The following is a 22,086-nucleotide window of genomic DNA, read 5'->3' on the forward strand; positions in this document are numbered from 1 at the left end:
GCACAGGCTCAGCGGCCATGGCTCACGGGCCCAGCCGCCCCGCGGCATGTGGGATCTTCCCGGACTGGGGCACGAACCCGTGTCCCCTGCATCGGCAGGCGGACTCTCAACCACTGTGCCACCAGGGAAGCCCAGTATCTCTATTTTATACATAAACTATATGAGAGAGGCTAACTTGCTCAAGGTGACACAAGTAGTAAGTGAATTAACTAGGATTTGAATCCAAGTCTATTTGACATTAGCATCCACGCTCTTCACCACCTCACTGTACTCCTTCCCCAATAGGTTATGTATCAATAAATGGCTCCCACTGGTCATGGTCCACTTCTCTCTCAGGATGTTCTTAAAAAGAATGTCATCGTTGACATCTGTCACTACCATAACAGAATTATTTTAACCATTTCTATCCATTCTTTTCTGAGTCTACCAAAGTACTTGGCTTGACATTTACAGCTCACTTATACAGAAATCCCTGGGGGCTTCCCTGGTGGCGCAGTGATTGAGAGTCTGCCTGCTAATGCAGGGCACGTGGGTTCGTGCCCCGGTCCAGGAAGATCCCACATGCCGCGGAGCGGCTGGGCCCGTGAGCCATGGCCGCTGAGCCTGTGCGTCTGGAGAGACCACAGCAGTGAGAGGCCCGCGTACCGCAAAAAAAAAAAAAGAAATCCCTGGACTACATCAGTCATTTCAGCTAATATTCATGATTTCTTGGGACACTGAAGACTACTGGGGGAATGTTTAAAAATAACATTGTGCTTCTTTCTGATTATAAAAGAAATACATAGTTATCAGAGTAAACCTGGAATATATAAAAAAGAGTAAAGAGGAAAATTTAAATGTCCATACTCTTACCTTTCAGAGGTTGCCAGTTAACGTATGAAATTTAATTTTTATAAATTTGACATCATACTGAACATCCAGTTTTATTTCTTATGTAGTTAATATTTACAGTAGCATCAGTTCATGCCATTAGAAATTTCATAAGCCTAAGTGTAAAAAGTGAAATTATGCAAGAAAACATGGGTGGATTTGTCTTTAATCTTGGTGTAGGGAAAGGCTTTCTAGCTATGTCTCAAAATCCAGGTTCAATGAAAGAAAGATTGATAACTTTTACTACATTAAAAAAAACCCTTCAGGGGCTTCCCTGGTGGTGCAGTGGTTGGGAGTCTGCCTGTCGATGCAGGGGATGCGGGTTCGTGCCCCCGTTTGGGAGGATCCTGCGTGCCGCGGAGCGGCTGGGCCCATGAGCCATAGCCGCTGGGCCTGTACGTCCGGAGCCTGTGCTCCACAATGGGAGAGGCCACAGCGGTGAGAGGCCCGCGTACCGCAAAAAAAAAAACAAAAGACAAACAAACAAAAAACCTTCAGAATGCCAAAAAAAAAAAAAAAAAAAAAAAACCCACAGTAAAAGTCAAAACTAGGTATCACGTACCTCCTGATTTGATGTACTAAGCAGGATACAATATCATTCTTGGTATTCTCGCTAAAAATGCATATTCTGAACCTAATCATGAGGAAATATCAGACAAACCCAAACAGAGGAATGTTCTATAAAGTAAGTGGCTTATATCTCCAAATATTTCAAGGGTTTAGAAGACAAAAAAAAGCCAAGGAATTGTTCTGGATTAAAGGAAACTGAAGTCACACGACAACTACATTAAACGTGTGATTCCGCATTAGATCTTGAACCAGAAATTTATTTCCAAAGGACATTTGTGAGACAACTGACAAAATGTGAATAGGTGAGAAAACAGCACTGCATCAGTGGTAATTGTCTGATTTGGATCCTTGTACTGCGATTTTGCAGAGAATGTTCTTGTTTTTAGGTAATGCACACTGATATATTTAAGAGTAAAGTATCATTATGTCTGTGACTTACTCTCAGAAAAAATATAGATGTATATGGGAGAAGGGCGGAGAGGGGAGAGGAAGGGAGGGAAGAGAGGGGACAGTGATAACACAAACGTGGTACAACATTAACTTTGGGGGAATCTGGGTGAAAGAACACAGGCATTCTTTGTTTTGGACAAGTTTTCTTATCTGAAACTTCTCAAAATCAGAAGTTCTTTTTGTTTGTTTTGTTTTCTTTGTTTTTGTTTTTGGCCGTGCCATGCAGCTTGTGGGATCTCAGTTCCCCGACCAAGGATTGAACCCGGGCCCTCGGCCGTGAGAGTTCAGAGTCCTAACCACTGGACCACCAGGGACTTCCACAGAAGTGTTAGTTTGTTTTGTTTTTTTACTAAAAGGAAATACTTGGGAAATGTTAGTGTGAAACTTGAAATTAAAAAAAATTTTTATTGACGTATAGCTGATTTACAATGTTGTGTGAACCTTGAAATTTTTAACAAGTAAACTCTGTAGCTGTGAAGAGCAGGGATGCAGAGAGGAAACAGAGAGGAAACTGGGCAGAGAACAAGTAGAAAGCTCAGGGTACTGGTTCTTATTCATCCTGTGGGAAGAGCTTTCCTGAAAACGAATTTACACGACATTTTGAAAACACCTGCTTTGGTGGTTCAGTCCCTCCCCCGCTGGTCTCTCTTAGCACCATCCTGCTTACCTGGGGCCCTCCCTCCCCACACTGCTTTCAACGGTGTACAGATGGCAGGACTGCCTGTCCAAGGGCACCCCTGTCCTCCTAACAATCCCTAGTCTGTTAACACATGGATATTGAGTATTCGTGTTGCAGTCTAGGAGGGATTCTCATCAAGAGAGTCATCAGAGAGAAAAAAATACATGTGCTGGCCCAACACAGAGGTAGAGAAAGAGGCCATCCCTGCCCTGCATCCCCCATCTCCTCCTTCATCCTCAGAGGTCACGCTACACCCTATCAGAAGCACAAGAGGAGGGCAAATGTGAAATTTGCGATGGACCTAGAGAATATTATGCTTCGTGAAATAAGTCAGACAGAGAAAGAAATATACTGTATAATACCACTTATGTGTGGAATCTAAAAAATAACACAAACAAATGCATATGCAAAACAGAAACAGACTCACAGGTATAGAAAACCCACTAGTGGTTACCGAAGGGGAGAGTGAAGAGGGGAAGGGCAAGATAGGGGTAGGTGATGAAGAGATACAAACTACTACGTATAAAATAGATAAACAACAAGGACATTTTATAGCCCAGGGAATTACAGCCATTACCTTGTAATTACTTTTAATGGAGTATAATCTGTAAAAATACTGAATCCCTATGCTGTACTCCTAAAAACTAACATAATATTGTAAATCAACTATACTTCAATTTAAGAAATAAATAAACAGGGTATTAAAAAAGGAAATTTGTCATAATCCGAGTTGCCACAAAAGTCCAGGAAAAAGAATCTCACTTACTATCCAATCTATTTTCCAACTCTAACTGGTCCCTAGGGAAGAAACTACAGCAATGAGGAAGGAAAGCCTCCCCCCACCCCAAATAAGTCTTCCTTGAAGTCTGTTAAGTTCAATTTGTTTCAAAGGCTGATGAAACAGAAACAAGAGCTCTTAACAACAGAAGGGTAACTCAAGTAAAGTGAAAACATACAATAGGAAAAACCACAAATAGTTTCTAAAGAACACACCAGGTCTACATCACATCTTTTATGTTTTTGAAAGATATTTTTATTGTACATTTGCTTATAACTTTGAATGGGGAGAGACAAGAGAAAAAGTTTGATGTAGATTTTACTTAATTTTTCAAATGTAGAACTTTGCCTTGGAAAGAGGTTAACATAGTGCAAGTTTTGAGGAATTTAACTAAAGCCTGTGCAACTCGTATTCCCAAGGCCTTATCCCAACCACCAATAAAGGCTCTTAGTTTAAAACAAGATAGTTTTAATTACGTCATCAACAAGAAGATTAATGGTTAGTATTACTCACCTAATGAAGGCCTAAGGCTATGTCTTGGAGATGGCGACCTTGACATTTGAAGCACTGCCTGGTTCACAAAGCTGTGATAAGTCACCAAACACACACTATAGAATATATTCAGAGAAACAGTATTTTATATAGATCAACATGAACAGGGGCTGTTACCTGAATTTATTCTTCTGTTTCTTTCACTAGGAAATGGGGAACTTTCTGGAATGGTTCCAGGTAAGCTTCCCAACTGGGCCTGCTTGTCCAGGCTTCCAGGGCTGCCCACATTATCCTTGGGCAGCGTAGTTTCAATCTGAGGTCTGAAATTCTCCCCGGAATGAGCCACACCGACATCAGCCTGTGAAAAGGAAACGGCTCTGTAAGAGTCAAGATTTCTTAAAAAAATGAAAATGCCATACGGTCTGCTTTGTGAATAGCTGAGTAGTACCCAGCACCCTGTCAATGTGACCTTATGTGGCAAAAGAGACTTTCTTTGCAGGTGGGATTAAATTAAGGACCTTGTGATAGCAGGAGTATCCCAGGTTATCTAGGTGGGCTCTGAATGTAATCACAGGTGTCCTTAGAAGAAGGAGGCAGAGGAAGATTTGATCACAGAGAAGGAGATGGTGATGCAATGTCAGAAGCACGGACACAGTTGGAGATGCTGCAGTACCAGCAATGAAGATGCAGGAAGGGCCACCAGCCGAGGAACGCAGGAATGCAGCTCTAGAAGCTGGAAACATCGAGGAAAAAGATTCTCTCCTCAGAGCCTTTGAAAGGAACCAGCCCTGCAAACATCTTGACTTTCGCCCAGCGGAGCCAATTTTGAACTTCTGACCTCCAGAACTGTGAGGGAATAAAATTGTGTTGTTTGAAGCCACTAAACTTACATTAATTTGTTACAGCGGCAGTAGGAATCTAACACAGTGACTAATAGGAATCTACCAGGTACAAGCTATCACGCTGAGTACTCTGGAGGACACCAAGATGAACAAGTTTAATTATCAAATGTGAAAAGTAAAGACACTGCTATGTATAAAACCTTTTTTATTGTTTTAACATCTTTATTGGAGAATAACCGCTTTACAATGGTGTGTCAGTTTCTGATTTATAACAGTGAATCAGCTATACATATACATATATCTCCGTATCTCCTCCCTCTTGCATCTCCGTCCCACCCTCCCTATCCCACCCCTCTAGGTGGTCACAAAGCACCGAGCTGATCTCCCTGTGCTATGCAGCTGCTTCCCACTAGCTATCTGTTTTACATCTGGTAGTGTATATCTGGTAGTCCATGCCACTCTCTCACTTGGTCCTGGCTTACCCTTCCCCCTCCCCGTCCTCAAGTCTATTCTCTACACCTGTGTCTTTATTCCTGTCCTTCCCGTAGGTTCTTCAGAACCATTTTTTCCCCCCTAGGCTTCATATATATGTGTCAGCATACGGTATTTTTCTCTCTCTGACTTACTTCACTCTGTATGACAGACTCTAGGTCCATCCACCTCACTACAAATAACTCAATTTTTGTAAAAGCCTTTTTAAAAATGAAACTACCATTATTGTTTTTGTTTCAATCAAACACTAATCTAGGCTTTGCTGTTATGGTATTTGGTAGATGTGGTTAACATCTAAAATTAGTTGACTTTAAGTAAAGGAAATGATCCTCAAATAACCTGGGTGGGCCTCATCCAATCAGTTGAAGGCCTTAAGAGTAGAACCGAGGTTTCTCTGAGGGAGAAGGAATTCTGTAGATGCAGCTTCAGCTCCAGCCTAGCTTTCTGGACCACCTATTCTATTGTATGGGTTTTGGACTTGCTTTGCCAGCCCTTATAATTGCATAAGCCAATTCCTTATAACACATCTATTTATCTATCTGTTCATCCATCCTACTGGTTCTGATTCTTTGGTAAAACCCTGACTGATACAGAAACACAGTAGAAAATAAGAAAGACCATTCCCTAGACAGAAGCATTATTGACATCTTAGTATATAACTTCCCAAATATGTTTGATTATATAACTATAATCTTTAAAAATAAATTGGAATTGGCCAGTAAGCATATGAAAAGATGTTCAATATCATTGGTCATTAGGGAGATGTAAATCAAAACCACAAAGAGATATCACTTCACACACACTAAGATGACTATCATGAAAAAGACACATCATAAGAAGTGTTGTCACGGATGTGGAAAAATTGGAACCCTTGCACATTGCCATGGGAATGTAAAATGGTGCAGCCACTTTGGGAAATGATTTGAGAGTTCCTCAAAAATTTCCTCTTAACATAGTGTTACCACATGACCCAGAAATTCCACCCCTAAGTATATACCCAAGCAAAATGAAAAGGTCTGTTCATACAAAATCTTGCACACAAATGTCCACAGTTATTATTCAAATATCTAAAAAGTGGAAACAGCCCAAATGCCCAGCAACTGATGACTAGATAAATTAAATGTGGCCTATCCATACCAAGGAATATTATTTGGCAATAAAAAGCAATGAAGCTTTTTATTGACTTACGTGTATCAGGAGATACACGCTACAATACAGGTGACACCTGACTACATTATACTAAGTGAAAGAAGCCAGTAACAAAGATCATTCCACTTACATGACATGTTCAGAAGAGGCAGATTAATAGAAACAGAAGGCGGATTTAGTGGTTTCTCAGGAAATGCCTGTTGGCTGCCAATGGATAGTGGTTCCTTTTAGGGGGACAAAAGTGTCCCAAAATTAGCTTGTGGTGATGGTTGTGAATTATGCATTTTAATGGATGAATTGTATCAATATATGTGGATTACATTTCAATAAAGCTGTTTAAAAAACAAAAGAAATCAGATTATATATTAAGTGATATATTGTATTTCTGTAACCTTTGTTTTCTAGTAACTATTATATATCAGAGACATTTACCTATGTCAATACATATAGGTCTATCTCATTCTATTTAATGGTGAGAGTAGTTGTTTATTTGACGACTGCATTGCAGTCCATTATGTAACTAAACCACCTACTGAAGGACATCTAGGTTTCTAACTTCTCAATATAATAAAGAGAACTGGTATAATATCTGTGCATATACATCATGTGAACTCACCCAATCCTTCCATGAGAATAAATTCCTAGATGTGGACCTGCTGAGTCAGAGGATATACATACTTTATATTAATATGTGTTTCCAGAGGGCCTTCTATAAATCCTGCACTGACTTACAATCCCACCTTCTCCTTTTAAGGATGTCTATTTCTTCATACCACAGTTTCACTGCTTGTAAATAGGCTGAAACATGGCATAAAAGGGGCTGATAGGTGATTTAGTAAACCACCAACTCCAAAATGCTGGTCCATGTCAAAGTTTTCATAATTCCACAGTAAAAGAAGGAAAATATAAGGAGTCTTTCATAAAGCTAAATCAATTTGATTTAAAGAACTGTCATTTATTTTGAAAGGAAGTAAATTAATATGTTCAGAAAAACTTTTCTCTCCCACTCCTCATTCAATGGAAGTCAAGGCCTCTAGTAGATGTTATCAGCCAGCTTCTTCTCCAAGACACACGTACCAGAGGAATCCTCTATAGTATCCCTAGAAGAGGCAAGAACATAAGCCTCTCCTACAGACTATTGTCTTCTAGCTATTTTTTTTTTTTTGGCTAGTAATTTTTATTTAATTTTAAAAGCTTAAGGTAAAAAATATAGGCAGTAAGTTTTACTAGTCAGTAAAAAGCAATTCTACCAACCCAGTGGTAATATACTAAACAGAGTTGGAAAGCATTTTACTGAAAGCAAAATATTTAGAGAAAATAGACATTTATACAAAATTATAAAATGCTTGTAATAAGAATAAGTACATTTCAAGGAAAGCACAAACTTATTTTAATCTACAGAGCCAGTTAAAGCCTTAAAAAATTTAAGTGGAGGGCTTTGCTGGTGGTGCAGTGGTTGAGAGTCCGCCTGCCGATGCAGGGGACACAGGTTCGTGCCCTGGTCCGGGAAGATCCCACATGCCGCGGAGAGGCTGGGCCCATGAGCCATGGCCACTAAGCCTGCGCGTCCGGAGCCTGTGCTCCACAACGGGCGAGGCCACAACAGTGAGAGGCCCGCGTACCACAAAAAAAAAAAAAAAAAATTTAAGTGGAAACTGAAATATGCAAAAATGTATAAACATTCTACAAAAGATGGTTGTTCTTTTCCTGAGTATACTAAAGCTATGAAACATAAGGTGACATAGAAGGTAGAGGTTTGGGAACTCTTCTCAAGGGCATTTCCTTTCTACACACTGCTTCCCTCCTTCTTCATATTCTTGTTTGGAAATCAACATCTGCTGAAATGTGCCCAAAGAAGCTAGAATGGAGCCACCGATCCATGAACTAAACCTCTGTTCCACTGTTGTATTATTTGCAATCAGTTTCAACCGCATACTTGGGGGTGTTTTCTGAGAGAGTTCTCTATTCAACCTGTCAGTAAAGCTCTGTATTAGCGTGTTTCCTCCCGCCACGATAACGCTGCCATAGAGACCTGGTCTGATATCAATATCGCACATTCCAACACTTGTAGTGACAACGTGACTGACGCCCAGCATTGTATTTCCTGATAACCCCTTTACATCGGAAGAGTCAAATAATCCTTCAGGAATCTTTAACCGCTCTGCTCCAAAATCACAGTTGTAGTCATTGGGGAATTCATAATGAACAGTTGGCATCTGTGCGGCTACTTGTTCATCGTAAGTTGAATCTGATACTTGAAGTACTGAGCCTTGAAAATCCTGGATAACACAGTTACACATGTAATTGTGCCAAGACCTTGTAACCTGTGGCCACTTCTCTCTTTTCCAGTTTGCTGGAGATCCTTCACAAACAGTTTCTTCCGATGCAATCATATATGGAGCAATCAGTTCTATATTCATTTCTTGGAAGAGTTCTCTGCACCGCATAGTAATACAGTCTCCAGCAAGAGGGGATTTTACAATGCCTTGCTGAAGGACATAGCCATCGTGAACTGGAACTGCAGTGGTATGAGTGGCTCCACTGTCTAAGATAAGCCCAGTAGAATGACCATTAGCAAATGCTGTCCAAACAGCAGTTTTGCAAAGGAAGAATGCAGGGATGTTGTAGTGTTCAAACATTAACTCTGTCAGTTTCTCTCTCTTTGCTCTGGTATTCCACGGTGCTTCTGACGTGAGACCAGGATGCAGGCTGGCTTCTGATTTGACTCATTTTGGAGGTATGAGCCAAAATAGCCTGGAAACTACCCCAGTCTTCAACCATCCCAGTTTTCAGTGGTGGAATATGGCCTCTGTACTCTCCCTCGGAACACGCAGGACATTAGTATCTATGTAATAGGTGGGACCGCCTTGTTTGCCTTTATCACCATCTATTTCCATCAATGTACTTCCATCACCTCTTTCTACACCATACCAATAGCCATAGGGAAATCCATCTTGGGAGAGTCCTCACCAGCATAACCAGCTTTCACAGTATAGGATCCAATGTCAAAAACAAGGGTTCCGGGCCTCCCTGGTGGCGCAGTGGTTGAGAATCTGCCTGCCGATGCAGGGGACACGGGTTCGTGCCCCGGTCCGGGAAGATCCCACGTGCCGCGGAGCAGCTGGGCCTGTGAGCCATGGCCGCTGAACCTGCGCGTCCGGAGCCTGTGCTCTGCAGCGGGAGAGGCCACAACGGTGAGAGGCCCGCGTACCACAAAAAAAAAAACCCAAAAAACAAACAAGGGCTCCAACTTCATCTCCCCCGTACACCCCGCTGCTCATGGCTGCTATCGATGCGACTCCTACGCTAAAGGCCACAAGGCGAAGTGACTGCAACGGCTGCGACTGCGGGTCCCGAAAAGCGCTGGCCCCCGACTCCCTTAACTTCCACCGCCACCCGCCTCAGGCAACAAAGCTGCGTCCACACCCTTCTAGCCATTTTTAAAATGTCTACTGATTTTACTATTTCGGCCCAAGGGGTGATCTTCTTCTCCTCTGAAACTTCAAAGGGCCTCAAGCCTCCACCCTCCAACTCCCACTCTTCAGCACAGCCCTGTCACACGGATACACGTGCGTGTCTTGTTGGGGGTCACGAATGGTATCAACGAGAAAATGCCTGGATTGGGTCTTGATGAATGAGCTTCCAGTGGGGAAGGAGAAAAGGTCATTCTAGACACAGGAAAAAGTACACACAAAGATAGGGTGTGAAACAACATGGTGTGCCGAGGAACTTGAATTACTCCAGTTTAGCAGAAACAGACTGAGGTAGAAAGTGGTCGGTGCTGAGGTGGGAAAGTCTTTTGCGACAGGTAAAGACGTGTCATTTTATTTTGAAGGCAACAGGAATCTTTTGTAGGATTTTTACACATGGATGTGTAAAAGCATCAGGTATGATTTTTAGAAAAATCACTTTGGGGTTAGTGCAAATGGCAGGAGTAGAAGGAAGGATGGGACAGCACAGAGCAACCAGTTACGATGCCGACAGTTGGCCAGGTGAGATTGGATTACTCATGAACTAGGACCGTGGTAGTGAAAATGGGGGAAAGAGGTGGGCCCCGAAATATCAGAAAGGTGGATAACGGACCTCTCAGAGCTTCAGTTTAAAGGAGAGAGGTCCCTTCTGGCTCTAAATTATGACTCTAGGAACTAAACAGAAAACATTCCCTTTAGGAAAACAATAAAAAGCCAGGACACCAGCATGAAACTCTTGGGACTTGCACAGTAAAAATCATAGCAATTTAAAAATCTAAGCACGTTTGACCACCTTCTGGAAGCGTTCCAAAGCTCCCTCAGAGGCTAAGGAGAAATCACCATAGCTAGGTGGTGGGCCCGTCACCCTCGGGTTCTCAGAATTCAATCAGCGATTCTCACGTGTTCGTAGGGAGACTCGCATTGCTTACCACCCTGTTTACAGAACGTGATCACTCCAGCTAAACCAACATCAGTTCATTGTATTGATGGTTAATTAGTTCTGTGGCTCAGAACTACACGGGAAAATATGAAAAAACAACCAACTGAACAAACAAGTAAGCAAATAAAAACTCAACAGATCTGTACTATGACTCAGCGCAAGGAGAAAGTGGGAGAGGACCTACATGCTTTTCTCTTTCTCTCTCCATCTCTTTCTTCACAGACTCAGTTACTGCCCATGTAGTCCCTGAATGGTAAGCTGACCCAGGAAGAGTCTTTATATATTACGTGCTATGTTATTATATAATAACAATCATATCAGACAGGGCCTACTTTTCCTCTGTTATACGAAATATATATATAATATGAAATACACACACACACACACACACACACATATTTTATATAACAAAGGAATAGGAGGCCATGTCTGATATTTATCTTTTAGGGGCTCACAGTTCACACTGAAGGTAAAGATTATACTGTCCCTCTTTCCAAATGAACTATTAAAAACCAATATCTACAGTGATAGTAAGACAGTTATTTTGACAAGTTCACTTCGTTTCACAGATCCATCGTTTTTTGAACCTAGTAAAGCACTGAGTTACACAAAGGGACTAATTTTGCCATTTAAGATTTCCCAGTGGAGATCCTGAAACAGGGAACTGATTTAACAACAACAATAAACAAAATGCCCATGTTGAAACTGAGAGCAAACTTGAATGTTTTCAGTCTAACACGTGGCTTTTCACAAAGATCATCTGTCAAATACAAGTCAGAATAGATCTAAATGCCACAACCCTGAACAACCTCCCAATTGTTCCCACAAAGCAATTCATCCAGGCCTTAGCAAGGAACTTTCCCATTTATGCTTATTTAGGTATGGTCTGCCTTCAAGCTCTGTCAGTGACCAAATCTTAAATTGTAGCCAATGAAACACAAGCTTCCAGCATAAAAGAACATGCACCAGCCTTCAGTTTCCAGAGCAGAAATTTAAGGTTTTTCTCTTTTGCAAACTAAGAAGTCTTTCAAACATCTTATCTATGTGCAACACATTCTGGAAATTTTAACACCCAATTTCATAATCTAGACTTGAGAATAGACATAGTCCAAAGATGAGAGATACTTACAAACTAATTAGATCTATGCCTCACAGGGATACGCCATAGACAGTTTTCCTGGTCTACCTATGCGTGCACTTATATTTTCACACCAATAAGAAGTCTGTCTGCAATGGTACTGGGGGAAGGGGGTGGGGAGGTGGGTCGAAGGTTTTATTTTTTCCTTGAGATGAAGTTGTAGCAGAAGTACAGATTCAACGTTTCCACATTTTGTATCAATTTCATTTTATGCTTCCTTGTCTTAATAAAAATTGATAAATTTTAGACAGAATTGAAAAACTGTGAATTCCAAAGTAACAGCTATGCATGGGAATTAACACCATTCCAAAAAAGGTATTACTTTTAACTACAGAAAGGTGTTTTGTTTGTTTGTTGGTTGGTTGGTCTGGCAGTATTATATGTTGTGTTCTAAAGCTTTGGGGAAACAAATTTGCCAAACAGCTTGGAGGGAGGGAGTCATCTGTCAAGTCTCCCTGGAGCTGAAACCTTCTTAAATCAAATTATTGGTAGATGCATTTTATAAATATATTTGTCCGTAGACATATAGGAAGAATTTTCTCATCAAATTTTGATTTTTTTCTAGTGTACTTCAAATAAATGTAATAATAAATAGCAACCCTCCAAAAACCAAACAGAAATATATATTCATATTTTAACATCTTTATTAGAGTATAATTGCTTTACAATGTGTATATATATATATACATATATATATATTTTTTTATTGCACTTTAAAAGTTAGCTCCTTTTACTGACAACAAACAAGAATTTTCTTGTTAAAGTTTAGGGGAAAACTGTGAAGGATACTTAGAGATCATCTATTCCAATCTAGTCTCTCCCCTTTTATATTAAGCAAGAAATTTTGAGTTAATCACATAGAAAAAGAGCAATTCTCCATATAAAATAGTTTCCCATGCTTTCCTTCTTATGCATTATTTTATTACCATGTCCTCTTTCCACTTTAAGGGAGAGTGAACAGAAACTCTGCAAGCAGATCTCAAGAAGTTTGATTCAGAATATTTTGAAGTTGTGCCACTAAGAAACATAAATATTTCATGCAGGCAAACATGTTGATCTCATTTAAAAGACATTGCCGAACTAGTAAACTCTCAGCCCTACGCATTTATGAAGGTAGCAAAAAGTACTGTTCTGACAGCCTGACAGTGTTTAATTAATAATCATACTTTTCCCAGATCAGATTTCCAAAGTCAAATGCTTGGGGTAGGGAAAGAGAGGTACAGACGTGAGTCAACTCTGAGTCTATTTTCAGGTTATTTTAATATTAAATTTCCTCCTTGCTGAGTGTCATTAGTCTAGTTATGCTACTAGGAAACGGGAAGATGCTAAGGAATTGAAGGAGCTGGGAGGGACATGCAGTCACCCAAGAAACATTCGTTAATGTCTGCTCTGCACCAAGCACTGTAGCGAGCACTGGAGACACAAAGACAAAAAGCAGTTCTTGGGCTTCCCTGGTGGCGCAGTGGTTGAGAGTCAGCCTGCCGATGCAGGGGACGCGAGTTCGTGCCCCGGTCCCGGAAGATCCCACATGCCGCGGAGCGGCTGGGCCCGTGAGCCATGGCCGCTGAGCCTGCGCGTCTGGAGCCTGTGCTCCGCAACGGGAGAGGCCACAACAGTGAGAGGCCCGTGTACCGCAAAAAAAAAAAAATAAGCAGTTCTTTTCCTCAGTAATAGCTTAGGATGGGAGGCAAGCATGGAAACAAATAAGTACAATGAAAAATTCTGAAATATGATAGGAGAAGGTGTAAGGTCCACTCCACCAGCACGGGGGCAGGGGCAGGGGGACTGCAAAGAGTGGTCTTGAGTCATATTGAAACCTGGGGGCATATTTGCCTGTGGTCCAGGAAGACAAAGAAGGAAAGGTCTGAAGGAAAGAGAACAGGTGCAAAGGCACAGAGGTAGGAACAGAATGGGGTTGGGAACACGTGGTGAGGTCTGACCAGAATAGGAGGGAAAGGAGAGATGAAACTGGAGAATTTGACAGGCGTCAGCTCGAAAGTCGCTCGTAAGGCACACTAAGAACTCAGGATTTTATCTCACATAAATAATGGTAATAATAGTGATTGTAATAATTAATATCAAGTGCTTATTCTGTGCCAAGCTTTGGTATGAGCACTTAATGTGAACTCAATTCATTTAATCCTCACAACTCTATAAAATAACTATTACTACCCTCATTTTACAGATAAGGAAGCCAGGGCACAGAGAGGTCAAATGACTTAACCAAAGTCACACAACTAACAAGTGGTGAATCCAGAAATCAAACCTAGGTAGTCACATTCTTGACCATTGGTTGGTGTGTCTACCTAGTGGGTCACTGACTTTTTTTCAGCAGAGAACTGACATAATCAGATTTTATTTTAGAACGATCCCTCTGGAGGTCATGCGGAAGATTGGAGCTGCAGGGCAGGTGGAGGCTGGTCATGAAGGAAGCACCCAGGGAGACTAATGAGGAGTCTTGTACCAAAATCCAAGCAAGGAAATTCAGGAAGAAACCCAAACCCCTCCCAGGCCTTGAGATGCTTGGCCCAAAGGGACCTAGTGCATTTGACACTTGGAGAGGATTGCTTTTCAGCACTCCTTCTCTATACAACAAAATTATTTTCAGTAATAACCATGAAATGGGACAAATGATAAATGGCCAGAAAACAAACTCAAATAGTGAAAATTTTCTTCTACTGAAGTCTTATATGTAATCATGCCAGTAAAATAAATTTTAAAAGATTTTTGCACAAACAAGGAAAAGCAAAATGGATTAGTACTTTAAAATCACATTATTTTTTGGAAAAGGAGAGGGAAAAACAGCATTCTTAATGTTACTCCACAGCAGTGATGAATAACAAAGATGACCAAATTGCTCCCAAGAAGCCCATAAATCTGTTAGGGAGAAGCAGCTTTAAACAAACATTTACCACGTGATAAGGGAGCACCAGAGTATTTGGACAGTGGTGCTTGGGCTCAGCGCTGACAGGAGAAGTAGGATTTCACGAGGCAGACGGGAAATGGGGCCCAGGGAGGCATTTCAGGAAGAGGGAATGGCATGGGGAAAGGCACGGAGGGTGAGGAAGCCTGGGGGAACTGAGCACTGCAGGTTCTTGGCTTGGCAGACCTGAGGGTCCACGAATGAGAGCATCTGGGGAGCAGAGGATGACATTAGAGAGACAGGTAGGACCAAACGTAAACTTTTGCACACTGCAGGGAATTTTTTTCTTAGCAAGATAGCCTGGTTAGGGTGGTGATGGGAGAGGCAGAAAGACCCAATAATAGGTAATGGGGCCCTAAAAGCAGACAGTGGCGGTTGGGATGGAAAGCAGAAAACAATGTTGAGATGGGTGGGCATCTGGGGACAGGCATCCCCCAGGGCACCAGGGACTAAGCCTGAGTCCCAGCCTTTAGCTGCCTCTGGTTTGTTTTAGATGGACGCACACACAGTAGGTGCTGTAACTGATACTAAAGAATGTCTTGCCCATCATCTGCTGAGAGAAAGTGTGTGCTCTTTAAACTGTAGTTCCAAAAATGCGCTTCAGGAGGGGTGACCTTAAGTCTTGGTTTGCGGCAGGCAGTATGGGCTTATATCAGACTGTCTGGGCAAAGTTATTAATAGGGTTCCCTTCCATTTTTAAGAGTATTCTGCTTTTAATGATAAATTATATGGTAACACTGTCTTTGGGTAACCGCTCCGGAAGGAACCTTTGTGGGTTCCTAGTTCTGTTTGTGGAATCTTGCCCTGGTGGTGAGGATGTAAAGAATCATGGACCGCATTTCCGCCTCCCCCAGCCCATCCCTCCATGCACTACCCTAGAAAAAAGCGCCTATTCTTTTCTCCAGAAGAATTACGGGAGATGCAACCTTGAGGGAGGGTGGGCAGAGTCCTAGGACGAGACTCTTGACAACTGGTTCTATCTCCAGCTCAGCCCCCAAACGAGCTGTGGAGCCTCGGGCAAGTTGTCCACCTCTCTGGGCTTCTAGATCCTCTTGTGAGCAGCACGAGGTCTCAGCCAGACGGCTGCTAAGATCTCTTCCAGCGCTAAGGAACTCCCAAGGGGCCCACTTTCCGGAAGCCTATATGGCGGCTCCCAAGAACTCTCAGTTTCCCCTGCGAATCACCACCAAACCAGCTCTGTGCCGAACGCCCCGCTCATCCCGTTATTCCTACCTCTGCCCTGGGGTGCGACCACCTTCGCGGGCTCTTGAAACACAAAAGCTAGTCCTGTAGCAGCACGAGACCTGGTTAAGACGGCAGTTAAGCGGCCCCAGAAGAAAGTCGCTTCCTCCCCGCCCACCCACTGCCCGTCGTCCAAGCCGCCTCCAAGCGTGGGAATCGCCAGGCCTGCCGGGTAAAAGACTTTGTTCCCGTTTGTCTCTGTTTTTACCTTCAATCCCTCTTTCCAGCCCTTCTGAGGCGCGGGCACACGTCTCTGTTCTGCAGCGGCCTGGGAAGGTCCGCAGCCCACGGTGCGCGCCGCGCGCCTCTCCTCGGGCCGGGCCGCCCCGTGCGCGCCCTCGAGCGCTCCTCGCCGCGCCCTTTGCGCACGTGCGTTTCGGCCCCGCGCGCTGCGCCTCCCCCCGCCGCCCTCAGTGACTCCAGACTCTCCCGCCTCGCGCACTTAAAGGCTCGGCAGGAGGCGCTCAACACCAGCGCCGTGGCCCGGAAACGTCGCCACGGTAAACTCCATCACGCGGACCTAGGACCTGGGCGGCAATGGGGCTTTTGTAACCGGGACCTGCAAGATCGGAGGCGTTTAAAGGACACCTGGGTTGCCCTCTCCCGAGCCTAGTGAGGGGAGAGACTAATGCCTGGCCACGCTGGTTTTAAAAGTACCCTAGGCGCCAGCATCCTGCGGGGACCTCTTTTTTTTCCTTTCCAAGGCATCGTGGGGCACGTCCCCACCCCTGCTGCCTGAGCCGGGCGCTCAAGCTGTTGGCTTTGGGGCTACAGACCCCGTGGGGACTGTGTAGAAGGAGGTTGCGAGGAAGGCGACCGTAGGAGTCCCGCCGGCGGAAGCAGCGCTTGAGGACAGGTGGACGGTGGAGGCGGCCCGGCTGGCAGAAGACTGCAGTGGCGCAGGGAGACCCTGGAGGGGACGGGCACGCAAACAGAAGCCCACTCAGTGAAGAAAACCAGACTTTTAGGATCATAAACAGCTCAGGAGCCACGAAATGGGTCATGCAAATCATTTTTATGGAAGGTGCATTTTATGAGCTGTTACCTTGTAAGGAAAGAGGGTGGATGGGTGTGCATATTTCTCTCAGAGAATTAAAATGGTGGCATCCATCAAAGAAAGGCAGACCAGGCGGACTGCCCAAATGAGCAACAAGTTGTTGGATTTTTTTTTCTTTTTATCCTATTTCCAATTAATTTTTATTTTCCAGAATAAATTATTTTTAAAAGAGTTGAAAGGGATCTAGACGTTATCTACCAGCCCCTTATTTTACAGGCTGCAAACTTAGGCTCAGTGAGGTTGAGTGACGTAGACGGGGGTGGGGGTGGGGTGGGGGTGGGGGTGGGGTGGGGGTGGGGGTCAGTTAATGAGGGAGCTGGAATGAGGCACCAGGTGGCCTCACTCTGTCCCGTGTATCCGTAACACCAGGCAAATACGAGAAAGGATTCTTGGAAATGTCCTAAAAGTCCTGGATCCTGCTAAGCAAATTAATGGTCATTTGTGTTATAGGAAGCTGATTATTTGCTTTATACCATTTAAGCTCATTTCACTCTCCTTACTGCTGTGAGAGTGCTGCCTGTCAATTTTCCTTTGGCTAAAATTGAAGAAGAGGAAAGATGAGATGAAACTCAAGCCAAGGCATTATGATTGTTGAGCGACAGGCATTAAAAATTTGTGAATGAAGAGTTGAAGCCAGGCTAAAATGGTGTTTTGGGAACATCTCTGTGTTAACTCATGGGTGTAATAAGTCACATGAAATGTTCCAATTGGAAACTGAAAAATTCTCAACTAGAACTCAATACAGAGGACACCTATAAAACGTTCTTGAGAAAGTTTAACGGAAGTTTGTAGGATGAACTGTAAGAGTGAAATACTACAGATCTTTTTTTTTTTTTCCTTTTTAGGCAATCTGTGAACAGAGGCTTGCTAGGACATCAGTGTGAATGAATGATACCCAAATGTATTGTGCAGCTATCTTTTGAGGCATCCTATCATTTACAGTCCAAAGTTGTGAAAAATGCCCCTTTTTTTTAAACATCTTTATTGGAGTATAATTGCTTTACAATGGTGTGTTAGTTTCTGCTTTATCAAAAAGTGAATCAGCTATACATATACATAGATCCCCATATCTCCTCCCTCTTGCATCTCCCTCCCACCCTCCCTATCCCACCCCTCTAGGTAGAAAAATGCCCTTTTTAAAGGTATGTGCTGGAGCCTGCTTGTACTGTCTCATGAGAGCCAATTCTCGGGAATATTTGGACGTAGTTCAACACAGCCATTACTAAAAATTAAATTATATAAACTCACAATTAAATTAGTTATATTAAAAACAAAGGTAATAAGTACAACTCCTCAGTTTCTAATTGAAGAAGAGGAAATTATTTTAATCAGTTCCTAATTATTACAACTTACTACGTTTCTGAGTTTATTGACGTCTCCTGTATCTGTATGGTGTGCTACTGTGTGTCACTTCCCAACTCCACCTTCAGTGATATCACGTTGATAGTTTAAAATCAGCCAGGGTAGGACTATGTACACCATGAAAACTGGTAAATGCTCCAAATCAAAGGCTTTCTCCCCAGACCCCCTCCCCCTCCCCCAGAGAGCACACCACTGACTGTTTATTCCAGAATGCCAAGGAATGCCTCTGCCCTCTACACCATCCTCTGACATCTCTCTGCAGTGAAGTGGCCTCTGTTACCCCCAGCCTGAGCCACAGAATGTGTGCTGGTATCATTTCCACATCTCCCTTCACTGGAGCTGGGGCGCTATTCTAAGGCTCCAGGCTCTGTGTCCTTAAGTATCCTGTTCTTGTCTTGGATAACCTGTTTCCACCTGGATAACTGCTAGAGGGAAAAAGCCTTCGAGGCTCACGCAAGCAGGGCTGTCACTTGCTCACTTTAAAGTTTGACTACTACTCTCCATTTTTCTCCTCAGATATGAATAATCTCTGGAAGGTCAAGTTTTTACTTCCCTCCGGAATCTATTTACGCCTGAAGTTTGTCTTGAGCTTTTTTTCCTCTGGAGCGATGAGGGTATTGTAAGGACTTGGGCCTCCCACACTTCACAGTGCACACCCTGGAGATCTCGTTAAAATGCAGATTATGGTTCAGTAGGTTTAGGGTGCGGCCCCAAATCCCACATTTCTGAAAAGCTCCCAGTGCTTCTGTCGCTTTTTGCACAGGGTCACACTTGGAGTGGGAAGGGTGCAGAACTCATCAGAATATCAAATCATGACTTCAAAAGGCAGAAAGGAGAAAGGAAAAATGGGAGGAAGGAGAAAGAATCGAGGAGGAAAATGACAGGGAAGAATAAAATGAAGTTTATTAGACAATCAAGCATAGAGGAAAAGAAACCCTGGCCTCGTTTTATCAAGGTATCCTCTGTCTAGGAAGTACCTTTATCACATAAAATTACAACTAGGAGCCTGAGTGCCACACCAGCTTCTCATCCTCTTCCCTGGTAGAGAAAGGATCTTTGCAAGTTACTGGATCAGAGTGAAGAAGAAAAGAAAATCCTTACTTGCCATCACCCAAGCTCTGGAGGTAGCTTTTCCTCTTCTGTCTGTTCTGAAAGTTACCCTTCCAGGGATGACGGGCAAACCAGAGAGCAGACGTGTCTCCCCGCAGCACTGGGAAGGTTAGTATATCAGGGCGGCAGGGGTTGGCGGGGGCAGCGGTTGGTACCACGCAGCCAAGGGGTTTCAGAGTTCACATTGAAAACTCTACAATTTTAGTTCAGACCCTAAGCTTTTCTAGGAGGTGGGACGTCAGAGAAATCAATTCTGATACCACCACCAAATCCACTGAGTTTACCAGCATTCTTCCTATGCATAGAAAAATTACGTGCTGACCTTCATTCCCAAACGTGTCCCAACTGACTAATTATTTCAGTAATAGCTGACATTTTTGAGGGCTTGCTAAGGATTAGGTAAATGAGGGAAGCTGATGACTATGTTGGTATTTCTATTTTATCAGTCAATTGGCTTAAAGCAAGGATGGGAAAACTATGGCCCACTGCCTGTCTTTATCTGACACATGAGCTAAGAATAGATTTTAAATGGTTGAAACAATATAGGAAAAAAAGAACATTAATTAGTAATTCCTGAAAATTACATGGCATCCTAGTTCCATTGTCTGTAAATAAAGTTTTATTGGAACAGAGACACTCCCATTCGTTTACATATTATCTCTGACTAATTTTTGCTACAATGGCAGGGTTGAATAGTTGTGACAAAGACCATATGGCTTATGGAGCTGAAGATATCTATTATCTGGCCTTTTATGGAAAATGTTTGCTGATCTCTGATTTAAAATGATAAAGTAATTCCCACAAGGGCATGAAATAATTCTGCGGAACCCCAACGGCCTGAAAGAGTTTGTACTGCTTCCAGAAGGGCCAAAAACTCCCAGGAAAGAGCTGCCATACGAGGGGAATTTATCTCATTAACTAACAACTCCCAGGCCCATGAAACATTTTGTTAAGTGGCTTCATTCAACTGCTAAAACCCTCCCCTGCTTCGATTGAGTGCCCTGTTCAACAGGATGGCTATGGAGTAGCGAACAAAACTTCCCTGTGCCGCTCAGCTGTTTTTGCATCCTGAGACTTAGCGCAGGGACGCTTGTCGTTTCTGGAAAAAGAAAAAAGAGCACCAGATTGCAAGAAAGAGGGTGGTATTTCAAGTGTCATCTTGAATTTAAAGACCTAATTTAAAAACCCCATATTGTTCTGGTTCTTCACGTCCCTTTGTCAGACGCTTCAACCCAAACATTGTATTTCTGGAAAACAGTCCTCCCCTTCACGCACACATTGTGTCGCTCAGATGTGAAGTTTATAGCTGAGGAATCCACTGGGGCAGGTTGCTGCAGTAACAGAACCAAGCACACTTAGAAACCTCATGGATCTGTCTGTGAACGGTTGTGTGATAAAACTGCTATGAGTCAAGGCAAGTTGTACCAGCGTATTGTTAAGAAATACACAACAACACATTTGCATAATCAAGATTTTTGCAATCCCTGTGCGAAAGCTTGCCGTGACACCAGCGATGAATTAATGGAGTTGCCTAAAATGCAGAGTGCAAGCGTATTTTAGGCCTCCCTCTAAGGGACTTGATAGGACAGATTCTGGCAGAGAACACCCAGAAATAAATGAATAAGCCCACAAACAGGGGAACAATTATTTACCAAACCCTGGCATTAAGCCACCAATCTGGATGTTGGCTCATTCAACACAAACTGGGTAAATACAGAGAGAAAATGCCAATCTCAGAGGAGTACCTCAGTGAATGGCAGCTTCACAGGAAGTGTAGCCATGATAATCTCATAGAATTATAAGCCTTCCGTTTACATCGACCCTTAAGAACCAGTTCTGAGCCACCTTTAGGTCTTACGTGGGTCTAAGACTGTGCTGAGGGCTTAATGGGGGTGTGTAAGAGGGGAACCAGTCCTCCCTGAATGGCAGTTGGAAAGGCAAACTCGCTTTTTAGAAAGCTGTAACAACTCTTAAGGTTACACATGGCAATTTTCACACACTGATATTCTCACAATTAAAGAAAAGTAATATTTAAGTGATTTTCACCGCTTCTAATTTTGGCAGTACGTGGGCACGCAGCACTGAGCCTTTTAGAATGAGTGGTGTGATTTTTCCGCTCTGGCCTTGAACATATTGTTTGATACTCTAGGGGAGTTTGGCTGCTTGCAGAACTGAAAGACTAGGGGGAGAACAAAGCTTTCTAAGAGACTTGAATTTTTTCTCCACTGGAATGTGGTGGAATGAATGCTGGGCCAGCTGGCTCGGTAGTGGACTGGCCTCCAGGAAGTTGTTTAACCTCTGGGGGTCAGCGCCTCACTCTTGTAATAAAAGGACTTGACTAGGAGGATGCTGAATATTTAATAGCCCCTGGAGCACCTATTCTCAAAATGAGGTACTGTAGCATCTGTTTCAGAATAGCCTCTGCATGTTGTCATAAATGCAGAGTCCCAGCAATACGAACAAACGCATTGGATCAGAATCTCTGAGATGGGTGCCCCAGAATCTGCATGTTAAAGAAGCAT

At 43.0% G+C, this 22,086-nt stretch overlaps 2 protein-coding genes across 2 annotated transcripts in view; both read right to left on the bottom strand.

Moving 5' to 3' along the window:
• Positions 1–19,562, bottom strand: part of STMND1 (stathmin domain containing 1) — a 35,644-nt gene extending 16,082 nt beyond the window's left edge. Inside the window, 4 exon segments of the mRNA XM_032648941.1 lie at positions 4,017–4,197; positions 16,244–16,476; positions 16,754–16,945; positions 19,556–19,562. Coding sequence (XP_032504832.1) covers positions 4,017–4,197; positions 16,244–16,476; positions 16,754–16,945; positions 19,556–19,562 — 613 coding nt within the window.
• On the bottom strand, positions 8,087–9,603 carry LOC116762557 (actin-like protein 6A). Its single transcript, XM_032649656.1, is given in 5 exon segments — positions 8,087–9,049; positions 9,051–9,124; positions 9,127–9,245; positions 9,248–9,352; positions 9,558–9,603. Coding segments are annotated over 5 exon segments (1,302 nt in total). The 3' UTR covers positions 8,087–8,091.
• Positions 19,563–22,086: the final 2,524 nt, after the last annotated feature.

The sequence above is a fragment of the Phocoena sinus genome, chromosome 11 (assembly GCF_008692025.1).
Source record: "Phocoena sinus isolate mPhoSin1 chromosome 11, mPhoSin1.pri, whole genome shotgun sequence".
NCBI lineage: Eukaryota > Metazoa > Chordata > Mammalia > Artiodactyla > Phocoenidae > Phocoena > Phocoena sinus.